The 16598-nt window shown below is 44.8% G+C and overlaps 2 protein-coding genes across 10 annotated transcripts in view; one reads left to right on the top strand and one right to left on the bottom strand.

The window, feature by feature from the left end:
• Positions 1–11057, top strand: part of WDR33 (WD repeat domain 33) — a 71325-nt gene extending 60268 nt beyond the window's left edge. The window contains exons 18-23 of one of the 5 annotated variants that reach the window (XM_037406851.1): positions 1783–1885; positions 2509–2631; positions 6225–6391; positions 6522–6614; positions 7437–7619; positions 10404–11057. In XM_037406851.1, the coding sequence (XP_037262748.1) occupies positions 1783–1885; positions 2509–2631; positions 6225–6391; positions 6522–6614; positions 7437–7619; positions 10404–10463 (729 nt within the window). In that variant the 3' untranslated portion in view covers positions 10464–11057. Of the gene's footprint in view, positions 1–1782; positions 1886–2168; positions 2632–2730; positions 4933–6224; positions 6392–6521; positions 6615–7436; positions 7620–10403 lie in introns of those variants that run through there. The other 4 variants (XM_037406849.1, XM_037406850.1, XM_037406853.1 and 1 more) reach the window with 4 other exon arrangements.
• Positions 7626–16576, bottom strand: SFT2D3 (SFT2 domain containing 3). 5 transcript variants are annotated; one of them, XM_037406887.1, is made up of 4 exons: positions 14067–16576; positions 11227–11316; positions 10134–10216; positions 7626–8224 (listed from the first exon to the last, which is right to left on the bottom strand). In XM_037406887.1, exon 1 carries the CDS (start codon positions 15138–15140, stop codon positions 14463–14465), a length of 678 nt encoding a protein of 225 aa, XP_037262784.1. In that variant the 5' UTR covers positions 15141–16576; the 3' UTR covers positions 7626–8224; positions 10134–10216; positions 11227–11316; positions 14067–14462. The 5 variants fall into 5 exon arrangements, with proteins under 5 accessions (XP_037262784.1, XP_037262787.1, XP_037262788.1 ...); XM_037406890.1 differs by having other exon boundaries at positions 7626–7850; XM_037406891.1 differs by lacking the exon at positions 10134–10216 and having other exon boundaries at positions 7626–7850.
• Between the last annotated feature and the right edge of the window lie 22 nt (positions 16577–16598).

Below are 16598 nucleotides of genomic sequence, written 5' to 3'. Positions count from 1 at the left end.
AGAAACTCAGTAAGGTTTGTTGTAGGTAAGCATATGCTATATATATGAGAAATCACAGAACTATGGCAAGTTTTTGGTCAAGAATGGCGGCAGCACTGTGACAGCTGGATCTTGCCTAGTCACGGAATTTATTTAGTCTGGATTCATGGTAACATTTGGTCACTAGGAAGATATTTTGGGGTTTTTTTAACAGGCATTGGGCCAGGCCTTTTATTTTGCTTTTTTTTTCCCCAAAGCCCTTACAAAATTACCCTATGCAAATGTGATGTTTGTGGTATATATTTGTGTGGTTTTTTGTGTTTATCACCTATATTGCAGTTGAATATAAATATTTAATTTAAAACCAGTATTTCAAGACAAGATGACAAAAATGCAGAAATGAACTTATTGCTTCTCTGCAACCAGAAAAAAAGGTGGTGTTTCTCAGAGGTAAATGTGGAGCATGAAAGTTGTTTAACTTTGATTCATGGAGAGATTAAGCAGTGTAATTATGAGTACAGTGATAGTGATGGAATGTAGGTTTTTAAGTATTTACAAACTACCTGCAGTCTGGAGGGTTTTTTACAAGCCAATATGAAGTCCAAGTCTAAATCTTATATATTAGACACGTCTAGGAAAAAAAAAACCTTACGTGCTTAGGGTTTTCTGGTGTGGGTTTTGGGTTGTTTGGGTTTTCTTTAGTGATGTCAAGGTAAGAAGATTTTGTATAGTAATGTTGCAAGTTTCAACTCTGTCTTGTTCACAGTGATACATTTTTATTGTTTGGATCCCATTTGTACAGTGTAAATTACGTAGGTGCCCCCTTTTAGTTCCAGTCAGGTACAAACCCCAGATGATGACTTTTTCTCTGACCTTTGCTGTTTAAAGGCAGAATCAGACGGTTCAACCACATTGTTTCCTGATCAGTGTTATCATAGTGGGTCCTGTGTAAATGTGGTACCTGTAGAAATCTTCCGTGGGTCTGTGACAGCAGCTGAATGTAAAGAACATTATTTTATCCTTCAAAATGCCCCCCAAAAAAGAGAGAAAATAATGAAATACATATATGATCCCGAAGAAAAAATAAAGTATATATAACTTACGCAAACCTCTGCTCACTCTGCTGTTGTTGCTTGAGAAAAGCAGGTAACTGCAGCTTCTGCCTTTAGCCTTGCCAACGCTTAATGACCCATTAACAACTTGTCTCTTGGTGATTAGCCAAGTATTAGTACTTTCTTTTGATCCTAGAATTACCATTAAGAAAAAGAAACTTTGCCAGCTGTCAAAAACGAAAATCCTATATTTCCATGTTAACAATTTACAAAGGTTTATAAGAGAGGTTCTCTTATGGCCCTGTTTTGACCTCCCTGTCACAACATTCTTGAATTATATTTTTTTCGTGGTTTCATTTTATTTTTGTTAATTTCCAAAGGAAGTCTTTGGTGCATACAGCTCTTTAACTGCATAGAAATCAGTACCTGGTATTTTTCAAAGAAATATACATAGCTTCCTCATGAATATTCCTAGAATATGAGCTTTATCATCTTTGGTTGTTACAGGTGAAATATTAGGCCTGGAAACACTTAAGTTTCCTATAAAACGGTGTGTTTCTTGGACAGTGACTGAAAAGTGTTAGTGATGTGAATGTCTGAGAAGTTAGGCTGGAAAATCAGCTGTTTCTGTTGTAAGGCCTGTGCAGATGGGCCTTTATGTAAAGAAAATTGGTTTTTCCCCCTTAGGAAATGCTTAAAAGCAAAAATACACATAGAAATTCACATGGCTTTTGTTGTTACATGCTTGTAGGACGGACAGAACCCAGGTCCTCCACCACTGATACCAGGACTGGGGCAGCAGGGAGGACAAGGTCGTCTTGGCCCTCACAACCAAGGACCTGGTCTTAATAAAGGTAATTAATTATATTGTCTGTTCTCCTGTGGGTAATCCTCCTAAAAGAGGCTGTTCCAGTGCAGTGCCTCTAGACAGAAAAGGCTGCAGCAGAGCATAGGGCCTTGGCTGAGAGGAAAGCTTCCATAGGCTTGGGCTGGAATGTAGAGGAAAAGTTTTCCCCCCCAAAAAAATTATTTCATGTGAAGTGTATGGTGTCTGCTTTGTAGAACTGTACGAACTAGAGCATCCTAGAGCGTTTTTAGAAAACGTTACAGAAATCTGCTATGATTTTTTCCCTCAAGGTGACTCCCGTGGTCCACCAAACCATCACATGGGCCCTCTCTCAGATAGAAGGCACGACCAGAACAGTGGTGGTCCTGAGCATGGGCCTGAGAGAGGGTTGTTTCGAGGTGGCCAGGAGTGGGGTGATGGTAGAGACAGCAGGGGCATGCCAGATAGACGAGGACCTCACCCAGATTTCCATGATGACTTTGATCGACCAGATGACTTCCGTGACGACTTCCATCCAGATAAGAGATTTGGCCATCGATTACGGGAATTTGAGGGGAGAGGAGGCCCACCATTGCAAGACGAAAAATGGAGACGAGGTGGACCTGGGCCTCCCTTTCCTCCTGATCACAGGGAATTTGAAGGAGGGGGTTCAAACCGTGGGCCTCCTGGTGCTTGGGAAGGACGGAGACCTTCAGATGATAGATATCCACGGGATCCTGAGGATGCACGGTTCCGAGGAAGACGAGATGAGAGGTAAGAATAACTCTACTCATCTTTTTTGGGTTAAAGGGTAAAATGGAGGGAACTCTTTCTTCCTGGTTTCCTTTTCATTAAGGAGTCTATCTGTTTCAGATTTATAAACTGGAAACCAATAAGGAAATGAAAACTCTAATATACCTGAGTATAGAGTCCATAAAAATCATTCAGTAATAGAAGAAAACTGGTCATTGTACACAGCAGCTTCCGTGTCTTTAAACAGTAAGTAAAGAGAAGGGAGGAAATTTGTAGAGAAGATCCAGTGACACAGGACGAAGATTTGAGACCGTTTTGATGAAAATTGAGAGAAAACTTGAAGGTTAAAGTGACAAACTTTTGAGAACACTAGAAGTGGATTTTGAGACTTTGTCTCCAGTCACAAACTACAGCATGACTGTAGAGACTCTAGAATGAGATGTAATATACTTGTAAGGAGCAGGAACAGTGATCCTACTATCAAATATAAGGGACAGAGCTACAGCATCTGTTGGACTGTTGAGACTTCTCTCATGGTTTTGCTTGTAGAAATTTTATTTCTCTTTCTGACTTATTTCTTAATGCCAAGTGAAGAACTCAAAAATAATCTAATTTACAGCAACGTCCATGCCATTGCTCACAATTTCCCAGTAAGTCACAAAAGGATGAATTTGCTTCTAGTTACCCATGTAAATATGGAGGGATTACGCTAAGTCAGCAAGATAACTGTCATCGAAATTGCTCCAGATTTATGCTAGTTCAACTGAGTTAAATTTGGCCTCCAAGGTCTAAGCCTCTCACTGACCACCAATTCTATATGTATAAGAACGTGTACTTGTACAAATATATTGTGGTCTCCACATAATGTGAATTTTGTGTGTTTTAGTTGCCTTTTTAATCATTTTCTTACATTCCTTTTACTTTGCATCTATACAGCTCTTTTAGCTATTTTCTACCTAGCTCTGTAAAGATGTTCCTTCCTTTTGTGTGAAGAGTATGAAAAGAAATGAACAGTAACTAAAAGAAGGTAACAATTAAAGCCATTTTTAAAAAAAGTAAAAGTAGAGAGGATCCAAGCTGAACGGTCTGCATTATGGAATTCTAAAAGACACAGCAGACAATGCTTTAGAAGCTCAGTAGAGATTTTCAGATCTTGTACTGGAAATGCTTAGGGACTGGAAAATACTTTATGATGATTTTTAAAAAGGGTTTCAGGAAGAGAGTTTAAGAACTTTGTGACCTGTAAATCTGACTTCTGAACTAAGAAAAGTCTATTTGTCAGAGTACAAGTGTTTTTACAGCGAGTTTGGTTTAAAAGGAATGGGCACAGGGCTATGCAATGCTTGTTGTGCTTGCGAACTTGATGAATTCCTTTGAATGAAGGTGAATTAGGTGCCATTTACTGCAGAGGCTGAGATGAATTTAACAATCCCAACCACTTATTTAGCTGACTGGGTTTGGAATTTAGATGGTAACTGGTTTGCTCAAGCATGAGAGGGAAGTGTGTGTATGTGTGTTTCTCTCTAATTTCCCATCCTCTTCATCCCTGTCCTGTTCTTACTCTACCTGTGCACATCAACATGATGCTTCTACCGCAGAGACCTGCCTCTTCCTGCCTGCTAATCTGCACAGTGTGTAGTTCTGTATATTAAGGTCCTAGGCCTCAAGGAAGAAGATCTGAGAGCAGTCAAACAGGAACTGAGCCCTATGCAAGGCAGGGTTTTACACGTGACTGATACGAATAAGTGAAAAAGGATATGCGTAACATAACGTTAGGAGCTGTGGCTGTGTCAGGTGTAGGTATGATAGATTTCAGAGCTAAACAGTGTCCATAACGTTGCCTGGAAGCTAAAGGAAAGGCCCTATTTCTGCTAGCCATAGGACCTGGTGTTGCAAATCTTGGTAATTCACAAGCTAAGCAGAATCACACCACGTCAGTATTAAAATGGGAGGCCCTCTAACCCATCTAGAGGACTGTGCTGTTTCAAGGCTAAACAATATTGCTATGTGATTATTTGAACCATTTGTACCTGAAACTGTTCAGTTTGTTTTCCCAAGTCATCCAGGTTTATGTGAAATGGTTCACTGTCCATACATAGCACTCCCTCCATCCACTGTTGTACCTCTACGGGCACAGCAGCCTCCTCTCTGTGTTGTGTTTGTTTTCTGGGAGGTGGAGACAGACCTATTGTTTTTAATTAAAAAAGAAAAATGTAAAAGTTTAAAAATATTGTATTGTGTTATGACTACTGTTAAAATATTTAAATTTGTAATTAAAAGGTTAATGTTGTTAAAATTCTAAATAAAAGTATCTAAAGTTTTGCTTGTAATAGGATGCACTGTGTCGTTAATGAGCTGGGGAAGGGGATGTTGCACAAAGCCAACACCATCTGAGTATTATGGTGGTGACGGTTTGCCCAGTGTGGAACTGGGACAAGAGGGGAGGTGGGAGGCATCAGTGTGACTGGGCAGAGAGCACTCGGCATTACGCCTGCTGGCACCAAGGGGTGGGCAGCAGTGTGGGCTCGCGCTGCCAGGGCTCCTGAACCGCTGTGCCTGCACCACCTAAACACTGTCCTGTGCTGGCACAGGAGCTGGGCTGTAAGTGAGACGATCCCAGCTGCCGGGGCCAGCGCGCACTTGTGGGGTTGCAGTAATACGCAGAATGTGTATGCGCTTTTACGAGCACTCCAAGGGTTCGAACTGGTCAGGTAAAAACCCCAGACTGCTAGTACCCATGCGGCCATCGACAGGCTTACCTGCGATGGCAGTGACAGTTCGTTACGCACCGTTCTTTCTGGAGATCTGCGTTAAAAGCCCAGTGTGACACTGGAGGGGCCATACTCATTTCAGATGAGATGCAGAACCCAGTCATACCAAATGACTGAAGATGCCATGGTACTTACTAGAAGGAAATTATCAACTTTAGTGTGATAACTGAAATTGCAAAACAAAATTCTGCATTATTGCAGTGGGATAAACTGTTCTTCAGGTTGTAGAATGCCACTGTGCACGCTGTTCAGCAATCATCATCCCCGCAGAGCCAAGTGCAGCCTAGATTCATTTGTTAAAACTGTAAACTTAAAAGGACGGAACAAAAAAAGAGAATATTCTAGCAAAAGAATCCCATATCAATAGGAATAAGATGCTGGAATATTTTGTTACAGCTGTGAATCGTTGCTTGTATTTTTTCAGCTTGTTTTTATCACTAAAGTGGAAGGGAAGAAAGGGAAGGGGAAAGTAAGACCACCACAGAAGGGAAATTCACTTGTACTTTTCCTTACCTTACCTTGTGTCTATCGTCACTCACTGATCGGGGGTTCCCCCCCCCGCCCCTTTTCATTAAATGAATGCAGTATATTTGACAGTATTTTTCTTGTATGAAAAACCAACACAACAGAAGCAAAATCAAGGGAAAACTACAAAAATGAATAAACAAAGTGCTCAAAAACAGAAAATGAGCACTTCTCCACCTACAAATCCTATTCTAGTAACTGTATGTGCTATAGTATTAAGTAAAACAGACATAAGTTATTATTAAAGTGAAACTGACTCAAGTTTATCAATCTAAGTTCTGCCTAAAAAACACATTTGTACCATGTTCTTTCTTGTAGCTTCAGAAGAGCAGGACCCTCAAGACATGAGGGCCGGGGACCCAGGGGGCGAGACGGCTTTCCTGGCCCCGAAGATTTTGGGCCAGATGACGCTTTTGACTCTCCAGATGAAAACTCAAGAGGAAGGGACCATGGTGTTCGGGGACGAGGTCGCGGTGCTATTCGAGGTGAGAGGAACATTCTTCTACACTGAAAAGCAAGGATAAGGAAGCAAAGACATTTCTGGGGCAAACTACAGTATTTTCATGAATAGGATGTCTCTTCTCACTCCTGTCCCCTGCATCTCTTACTGCGCAGGAGGCCGGAAGGGTTTACTTCCTACTCCAGATGAATTTCCACGCTTTGAAGGAGGGCGGAAACCAGAATCCTGGGATGGAAACAGAGAACCAGGTAAAAAAACGTGAGGTTTGTTTTAGGTAATAGACTAGACTTCTACAATATACCACTTACAAGTAGATTCTTTTTTTTTAAATCACATCTTTTTCCTGTACCTCATATGCTTGTTACCAGTTTTTTACCATGAGAAAACCAAAACGTAGTTCTTTGGGCTTCTAAATTCAGGAAACAATTAACTATACAAATTTAACTGGCTGTAAATGCAACTGTCTCACTGAACAAAAGATTATTGTGGCCTTAAGTTGAATTCTTGTACAGCCTGGAACTGCCTGTTGTCACCTGTGGATGACTAAAGCATATCTCGTGGGGTTTTTTTTTTGAGATGTATATTAACGCAGATAGTAATTTTTCTCTTGGATGGCACCTTCTTATTGGCTGCAAAAACAATGTTTTCAGCTGCAATGCCTGACAGCTTGTTGGTATTTGCAGTTGTGTTACTAATGGCAACCCCTTGTGGGGCAAAACTGAGTGTCAGAATGTCATGGGAAAAATGAGCACAAATGACACGTGAATAAATGGAGATGTGATTGTCTCTAAAATATAAAAAAATATTTTATACTGAAAAGAATACTTTACATCTGTCACTTCTTTCTTTCCCATCATCTTTTTACGTTTAGCTTTCTTGCAACTCATCCACCTGATGTTTGCTTGTTTGCCTGCTGGGATGGCGGGGGGGAAGCTTTATGTAATTTTAACTTAAAATTGTGTGCCAAATAGTGTGGAAAGTATGTAAATTTGTGTGACTGCCTCCAAAAATGAGGAATGATGATCGGATGAACATTACTTACCCTGTTTTTTTTTTCTTTTCATGCTCAGGTCCTCGTCCAGATCACCCTCATGACGGGCATTCTCCAGCTAACAGAGAACGTTCTTCTTCGCTCCAGGGCATGGACATGGCCTCATTGCCACCACGTAAACGTCCCTGGCACGACGGACCAGGGACCTCTGACCACAGAGAAATGGATGCTCCAGGTGGACCTCCAGAGGAAAGGGGCAAAGGTAAAAAGCCCCTTGTATTGAAAACTTTATGTAACGCCGGCACATTTCCCAACAGTAGGCTTATCCAGAATTCCTTATCTGTTCAGAGGGGATAACGCTGAACTGGTAAATATTTGATCTTACCAGCTGTGAAGCTGAAGACCAGTCTTACAGGGAGCATATGAACAGAGGGATTTTCTGGGACATCAGATCCAAATCAGCTCTCCACCATCGTATCTCTTCTTTATTGTCCTGTTCAAAAGCAGTTTTTGGCTCCCTGTTACTCCAAGTGGAAAACTCTTGTTAAGAGCTTTCTTCCCCCCCCCCCTCTTAATTTTCAGAATAGATTATTTGTTAATATTCATGCTTGTGCTAGTGTCCTTCAACTGAAATATCTTTTGTGTCTCGGCCTTCATTCTGTTGTCCTTTAGAAAGCTGACTTTTTTTAAGTAGTTTCTTATGAGTTCTGTGCTTGTAAGAGTGGAAGTGTGGCCATCCATGATCAGCCCAGATGTCCGTAACGCTCAGTAGCTTGTCTTCAACAACAGGCAGTAGCATGTACTGAGGGATAAGTGTTAAGAACACTGTAGGTCTGTAGCGATAGGTCCCCGAAATGCTTTCTAAACCTATGAAGATCTGTAGTTCAGCGATTTACTGAAATATTTTTATATTTAATAGCTTTTGATAGCTACCTTTTGTGTGCTTCTCTAATTGCTTTAAGGATTGTATAAACTTTTGATAACCAAACTTAACTGGGCTCTCAAATTTAATTGCAGTAGACTATGGTTTAAAGAAATAAAGGAAGGATTTTTTTTTTCTTGTTTGAAGCCTGTTGTTCACTAATATCATTTGACTGGGACAGCTGAAAGTTGATCCCTGTTATTTCTGAATGTCGTCACGTCTGACTGCACTGAACTCACCATTTCCAACCTGAAGTAGCTCTTCTCCAAGCCAGAGTTCTATTCTGTTCAGATGTTCTCTCTGGGAAGTTGTTCTGTCTGTATCTTTTACTATCCTTACTACTCTGTATGTACACTTTTCAGTTTTAATTTATCCTTTTGTAAATTAAATGGGGTAACTTGGAATTGCGTACACTATTTAAGATGTGGTTTAACCATGCATTTCTACATTTCACTTGCTTTTGTTCTGTTTTCTCCATTCTTTCCCAATAGCACCTGATGTCATATTTCCCTCTTTAACTAACTACTAAACAGTCACATGGCACTGTCGTGCAACCGGCTACTGTAACCCACAAAATACATTCTTTTGGAGTCAGTAGCTGCCTCAGAGCCTACTACTGTGTATGCCATTTCCACAATTCATCCTATTAACCTTGCACGAGTTCTTAATCCTTTTTCCTCTTATAAATCTCGGGATTGCTGTTGTCTTTTTTTTTAATGTCTTCATACTGACCACTCACTGTTAGGAAGTGCTCAGTGACAAAAGATCCTTCTCAGTTGCTTCCAAATGCTGAGCTGCCAGCCTATAGTTGAATTTTTTGTTGTTAGACCTTTGTTGCTCTGCTTCATCTTTTTTGCCCCACTGAATATCATTTCACTTCTCTTACTGTTGTCCTGAAGCTCATTTAGCTTTAACTGTATGCCAGTCCTCCTCTGCATCCTCTGCATGGACATGTATTAACAGCAGGTTTTATCATTTGTTCACAGATGTTTTTAATAAAACTCTGCTGGTAAACTCCCTCTGTATCAATATTTTTCCTTTCAAAACTGTATGTTGCGTTTGTCATTTAGCCAGCATCTTATCAAATCTGTAAGGATTCCTTCTCCAGCTCCAGTAATAATTTGTGATAACTCTATCAGATTCTTTATTGAGCTAAAACCAGTTAACTACCACACTTCTTGTGCCTACACAGCCCATTAATGTACCAAAGAAAGTTTAGAACAACAGCAGAAAGTCAGATAAACAAAATATGAAGAATACTTTTTCACATATGGGCTGTGTCACCTTCAGTTGTATTGGTAAAGTCATTTGAAGATTAAAACTTCAGGAACTATAAACTCTCTGGAACAATTTGGTCTCTTATTTTACACAGAACCAAGCAGTCTCAACAACAACAAAAAAATCACTCTTGTTTAAGTGGAGCAAAAATATCCTAATTTAGCGGTAGCACGTGTCCATAAAGCACTGTTACCAATTTTTTTCAAAATACTGGTTTTTACTTTGAGCTAATGACTTCAGGTGGGTTTTATGTTACTATACGTATCAGTACTAAAAAGATCGGTGAGAAGCAGAAAATCCTGTTCCTGGCAGTAAAAGCTCATGTATTTTATGTTCCTGGTTAGGAGAAAAACAGCATTTTTCCATCATTTCTAGCAAAATATGGAATGAAACAGTAACGTTACTCATTGTCTTCACCACTAACCTCAACTAATCCATCAGTGCAATGTCTTTGTTAAGGGAAAAAAAGTATTTTGCAATAAAAATATACAGAGAACAACAGATGGTGTTAAAGCATAAGAATCAGGCATGCCTGGCAATTTTGAGGACACCGTGACTATCACTGTTCTAACTTACTTCGTTTAAGTGATTGCTGACTGTATCAGATATAGTCTCCTTTAATTCCTGAGGAACTGCTTGATTGCTGTCCTTCTTCTGGACTGTAATGGAGACACATTTATGTAAGAAAAATCGTATAGAGGGAGGGGACATAAAATTACAGGTCTCAGCTACATTTGGTCTGCGAATGATTTTACACCGCAGAAGAACTAGCTAAACAGGTGGTATATCTGAGAAGAGGCACGGCTTAGGCTTCAGTGTCAGTAACGCATTCTGCTTCATTTTTAGGACGAGGAAATTCAGGACCGTCACAGAGGGCACCAAAATCTGGGAGGTCTAGTTCTTTAGATGGAGACCATCACGATGGATTCCACAGGGATGAAGCTTTTGGTGGAGGCCCTGCAGGAGGCAGTAACCCTTCTCGAGGAGGAAGGAGTGGAAGTAATTGGGGGAGAGGAAGTAACATGAACTCTGGTCAGTCAAGAAGAGGAGCATCTAGGGGTGGTGGAAGAGGCCGATAGAAGAGGCTTTGACTGGGTCACACCCAGTCCTTGCTGGACAGTATTTAAATGGACTGCTACTCTGGACTCATAAAGTAACCTGCAACGCCACAGACCTGGATTCTTAACTGGGATAACTGAATGTGCATTAGTTCCTAACAAGGGTCCTTTCCTAGATCAACCAACTGCTACTAGCTGCAATATTGTAGCTAGTTTTCTGTTTTGTCCTCTTCTCCCCTGTTTTCCTTACCTTCTTTTTACCTACTTTGTTTTGTGAAGAGCTGGAATTTTTTTTAAGTGTTGTGAGACATGGAGCACCTCCACAGATCTCAGCTCACCTCCAGACAGAAACTTGTTTCTATATGTACAGTTTGTCAGAAGAGTTACGTTGTTTTTGTATGAATACAGAATGTAATTTGCGCAAAAATTAACAAAAAATCAACACTGTGTGATTCTTTACTCACATATTACTATAAAGAGGGTTGTCTTTAGGCAAACTCGTGTATCAGATGCAGCAACAGAACTACCTCCTGAAATCTCAACCTTTTAAAATACTAATAGCTGATTCCTAGGTTTTTTGTTTCTCAGTTGTAAAGAACTTTCATTTTCACCTTCAGCCACATCTGTCCACAGGTTACAAGTGGTGCTGATGTTAAAATTCCAAACCATGGGAAATCACCGCTGCTTGCTAGTGTACCATCCTGAAAGAGAAAAACGTGGAACACCATTTAGAAAAAGTTGTCATAGACATAACGTGACATTTTCTGGACTGCTAGCAAAATAGACATCATGACAAATACTGTCATTCTGTGCTTTACCTGGGCAAGCCACATATTTTTGTTCAAAACAGGATCTGTTTATAGAAATTGAGGAAGCTTGATTCCTCATACGTTTAGCAGCTTGATTCGTATGGATGCGTATGTTTTACAGTGGCTGTAGGACACTGTTTGAAGATACGGGTGTTGAGCAGGATCTGGTGCATTCAAATGCTCAAAGTGCAAACTTCGATAGTTGATCACTTTCATCTTAACATTTTTAAAGCATCTTTTCTTCTTTAGGATATTGTTTCCTAGTTTTACTGGGGGGGGGAAATGAGGAGGAGGGGTTATTCGCACTTCCTGCATTACATATTAAAGCTGCTTACCAACCAGGAGTTTATGTTTTCCCCTTATATCATTCATACGCATCATCTCCTGTCCACCAGGTTGTCAGAAAGCTCCTTTAATACCTAAAGCCTCCGTGAAAATTTGATCACGTAAGTACATATTCTAAAGCCAGCTCTCAGGAAAGTCCTACATTAGAAGTATAGGATATAATGTATAATGAAAAATATCACTGCCCAGCTCCCTCCTGCCTTGAATTTAATGTTACATTGCCATACTATCCTGAATATTGTATTTCTGTAGCTGACAAGGCTACTGCAACAACATAGCAATACATGGCAGCTATTTTATCTGGCTTCTCATCCAGTCTAATTTACTAAAGCCTGGCTTAAGTCCTGATGACCCATCTTATTTAAACGAGGTCAGAGATGCTCAGCTGCTCTTCTCTTGGTTTAGTCAGTCACAAATAGGGGAGGTTCTTATTTTTTTTATTAGTAGTGTATAAAATGGCATTTGAAAATTACAGTAATTACCTCTGATCATTAGCCAATAAAATCCTTGTTATGGGGCTCTAAAGAGACAGAATGGACTGAAAGGAATTAACTGGGAAGCTTTTGCTGAGATGCGCCTGCTATGACACGGTTTCTCCTTTGGGGGTGTGGGGATAACTGCTTTTTACCTCTGTCTGAAGAAAGATTTTGGTCACTTTTGGTATACATCAGGGAGTCGGGATCTGTCCTGAAGTTTTAATGATAAATACCAATGGTGTAATCATTAGCAAAGGGGAAAGCTTGCCATTTTGTCTTTTTTTTTAAAAAAAAAAGCCCTATATATTTTTAAGGGGCTGAAAGTGACTTTTGTCTAATAAATACGTGATTTAGAGGATGAGCTTTAGTCCTAAATTGAACCACAGTCCTCTACCAAAACAATTTAGAGGGCACCTACTAAAAGGAAACGCAGCTTTCTCTATCGAGACAAAAGAGAGTATGCTTGGTTTTCCTCTGACTGCCGGTTAACTCCTTAATCCGCTGTGGTACCTGGTGTTAAGTCATATTCTTATCAAGGGGCACCTTTTTAAATTAAGTTTTGAAATACTCCATGATCATGGAATATGTGCAAAAAAATCAGAAGAAAACTGGATAATTACCTAGCTTTTGTATAAAATCTTAGAAGATGACAGCATAGCAGGAAAGACAGAAGCACCTTCCCAAGCTGTTATACCATGACCCATGATTGCTGGAAAATGGATAAAGTTACTTAATGGAAATACACTTCTGTACTCTTAACGACATTTTACCAGTGCTGCACGTAGAGTCCTTATGCTCTACCTGCTAGTTTACAGCTCCACCTTGTCCAAGATTTGTTTAATTTGATCCTGCTGTTGGGAATAAAATTAAATTTTATATACTACTGCTTAGAAGTTGTAAACAAGAGAACTGATTTAACGCTATTCACATAGCTCTGATCTACATTTTTAAGGAAAAAAGTGACCATTGGTGGAATATCTATATTGACATCTGGTACACAAGTAGTTTTATTAAAGCCATCTATGTACATTTGAGTACCCCCATTTAACAATTTCAGTTGAATTCGGAGCAAGTATCAGGTGAAAACGCTAAACCCTAAGTAGTGATAGATGAATATTGCAGCGTTTGGCTTTATTTTGTATATGAGGCACGTATAGTCAGTGAGGCACTGGGGCTCGGAGCCGGTTAGGCCTGGCAGTCCTGTTACCCGCAGCAGTGTAGCCCAGCCGGAGGCGCCTGGATTTGGCACCTTCCTGAGGCTGCTTGTTCTGCGCTAGCTCCGACACGCTCTCATTACCAGCAAATCCATTTTGAAAGGTCATGCTGTGACAAGTAAGCAATTCCTGCCCGACTTGAGAGAGGAAAAAAAAAATAATAAAAAAAAAAGTTCTAAGAGCTGAAGCTACCCTTTGAAAGCCCACGCATGCGCCACCTTGCAGGAGCCGTAGGGCAGCAATACCTGCAAAGCCAAGGCTCCCAGGACTAGCACCTCTCATCCGATCATCATCATGCAAGACTACCCTTAGAGTTAATGGATGGGGTTTTTGTGACCCACAGCCCCAGGAAAGTTTGTTTCACGTACTGGATGGTATTTTAAAGGTGGGTTTTTTTTTTTTTTAGAAATGCAGTTCAGTGGAGATAGTATTGGTATGCACCACTGGCCTGAGGCAGCTGACGCCTGCCCCGTGCACCAGCTAAAGCGTTTTGAGAGCGCAGGGGTCGGCACGAAACCGAGTTAACAGCAGTTAACTCCGGACGTCCAGCCCCCGGCCCGGCCCGGGGCCGCCAGGTTGTCTCCGTGTGGGCACCAGCCGTACGCACCTCAGCCGTCAGACTCGCGTTTCGGGCAGCGGGCGGCTCCGCGGGGACACCTCGTCGGCTCCGGCATCTCCCTCACGCTTCGGCGGCGGCTGCGGCAGCGGGAGACGGGGAATGGGAGGGGGGGGTTGGGGCGCCAGCTCCGCCCGCACCGCACGGCTGCGGCAGGGCGCTGTCCCGAGCCGAGGGCGGCCCGGCGGGCCCGCACCCCCACCGGCCGCCCCGAAGGCGGCGGAACGAGTTCAGAGTCACCGGCGCCGCTCCCGGGCGCCCGCCGCCGCGCATCTTCCTCGAGTAATCGGCGAGGGAGACCCAGCAGGAGCGCGGAGGAGGCGAAGAGATGCGGCGTGCGGATCCTCATCCCCGCGGCGGCCGGCGGGAGCCCCGCCGCCCCTCGGCTCACACCGGCAGCGCCTTGCCGCGGCGGCGCAGCGCGGCGCCCAGCAGCCCGGCCAGGCGGCGCAGGCCGGCGGCGCCCCCGGGCAGCACGGCCAGCAGCGCGGCGGCGGCGGCGCCCAGCTGCACGGCGGCGCCCAGCGCCGTCAGGAGGGTGCTGCGCAGCCCCAGCGCCGCGTACAGGGTGCCGCCCAGGGCGCCGAGGTAGAGCAGGGAGCCGCGGCCGGGCTCCCGCAGCAGGCGGGCGGGCCCGCGCAGCAGGGCGGCGGCGCCCAGGGCGCAGAGCGAGCCGAGGGACCAGAGCAGCGCGAACTTGCGGGCGCGGAGCAGCAGCAGCGGCGCGTACAGCGCGGCCAGCCCGAAGCAGAGGGCGGCCAGCAGCAGGCACAGCCCGCTCCCCGCCAGCCGCTGCCAGCGCGACAGACCCGGCAGGCAGGGGTCCGCCTCGGCCGCCCACGGCCAGCCCGAGCCCGCCGCCGCCTCTGCGGGGGGGGCGCCGCGGCCCGGCGGGAAGGGGCTCAGCGGGCCCAGCCAGGCCCCCAGGCCGCCGCCGCCGCTCCCCGTCTCCTCCTGCGAGCAGCGGGCGGGCGGCGGCGGCGCGGGGGCCGCGCTGGAGCCGCCGGCGGCGGCGACCTTCGACTGAGCGAGGTACTCCTGCAACTGCCGGCCCAGGTCCGCCATGGCGAGGCCGGGGAGCGCTTAACGGGCATCACAACGCGCCGCCCGCCCGCCCCGCCGCCATCTTGCCGAGTAGCTGCATCCGGGTTAGCGGCCATCTCCGACGGCCCGCCCTGGCGGGGGTGGTGCGGGGGTGGTGCTGGGGCGGCGGGCGGGCCCGCGCGGAGGAGGCGGCGGTTGAGGTGGTGCTGAGGGGAGCGAGCTCTCCCTCTGCCGCCGCTTCTTCCCGCCCGCCGTGTTGCGGGGGAAGGAGCGCGGAGGCGTGTGGGGCAGGGGCTGCCGCGGCCTCTCGTCGCTGCTGCTGCTCCTCGCTAAGCGGCTGGAGGGGCCTGGCCGCGGCGAGCGGTGGCGGCTCACGGTTTTAGCAGCTGGAGGGAAGGTGGTGTCACGTTCCCGGTGTAGTTTGGTAGGAGGAAGATGGTGTGTGAGGTGGGTGCAGCTCGCAGGGAGGCGGCAGGCGGAGGAAGGGCGGCCCGGGGAGGGCCCGGCGGCGGGAGGCCGAGTGCTGCGCTGCCCCTCCCGGCAGGGAGCCGCCGCCTCAGCCCCGGTGACCCCGGCTGCTCGCTGGAGGAGAGCTGCTAGAGCAGAGACCTGAGGTGTGGGCACCCAGAAACACGGGGGATGCAGAGCTGAGTTAAGAGCTTGTCTGTTTGTCCCTGCGTACTCGGCCAAATCCGTTATGTTGTTGGCTGTTTAAGTTGACCTATTACCCTTTCCTCAAGTGACTGTTAAAGTAAGAACATCCAATCAATACTTCACCCTGGTTTAAGTAAGTAATAAAAAATAGCAAATGCTAATTTAACCTGTATGCTTCTAAGTGTTTACTGTAGGGCCAAAAAATGAGATGTTTGGACACCAGGAAACACAGAGGGCACAGAGTTTCTGTCGTCAGCCCAAGCTTGAAACTACCCATAGCAATGGTGAGCCGCATCGCCCTAGGCTACTTTATGAGGTGCAGAGAAAGTTTAAAATTGCTTTTGAGCAGGCGCTCCCTGTCCCGTTTGGTGGCTCGCCTTAGCATTGGTATATTGTGCATTGAGACACCTCAGAGAACATAAAACTGTAAGTGCTCAGGACAAAGTTTGATCATGGGCAAGAAGGGATTAGATGTTAATCGAAACCATTGCTCTTGGATGGGTCCTCATTAGGGAATGCGATCCCTCAGACTCTCAACAGCGAAGACTGCCATCTCGCCCTTTCCTGGAAGGGCCTTCCAGATGTGTTTCCTGCTGCCACGAAGGTGAAACACGCCATGGGGCCGTTTCCCCTGGCATGGGGACATGCAGCAAGCATGGCGGCCTGTCGCTGCTGCTTTGGTCACAAGAAGAAGCATTATGTCAATGCGGTTTATGTCAGATATAACTGTACCCGGGTAACGGCTGGTGGCAAAGCCGTGCCGACTGCGTTTCCCCTCCGCGCCGGGCTCACGTTAGCTGCCGGAGGGGCCCTGAGCCGCCGGGC

This window comes from Falco rusticolus, chromosome 13 (genome assembly GCF_015220075.1).
Source record: "Falco rusticolus isolate bFalRus1 chromosome 13, bFalRus1.pri, whole genome shotgun sequence".
NCBI classification, from domain to species: Eukaryota; Metazoa; Chordata; class Aves; order Falconiformes; family Falconidae; genus Falco; species Falco rusticolus.
This window is presented reverse-complemented; position numbering and strand designations above follow the sequence as displayed.

Coding starts and splice junctions, on each gene's coding strand:
- SFT2D3 (XM_037406887.1), bottom strand. CDS start 15,140: ATGGCGGACCTGGGCCGGCAGTTGCAGGAGTACCTCGCTCAGTCGAAG.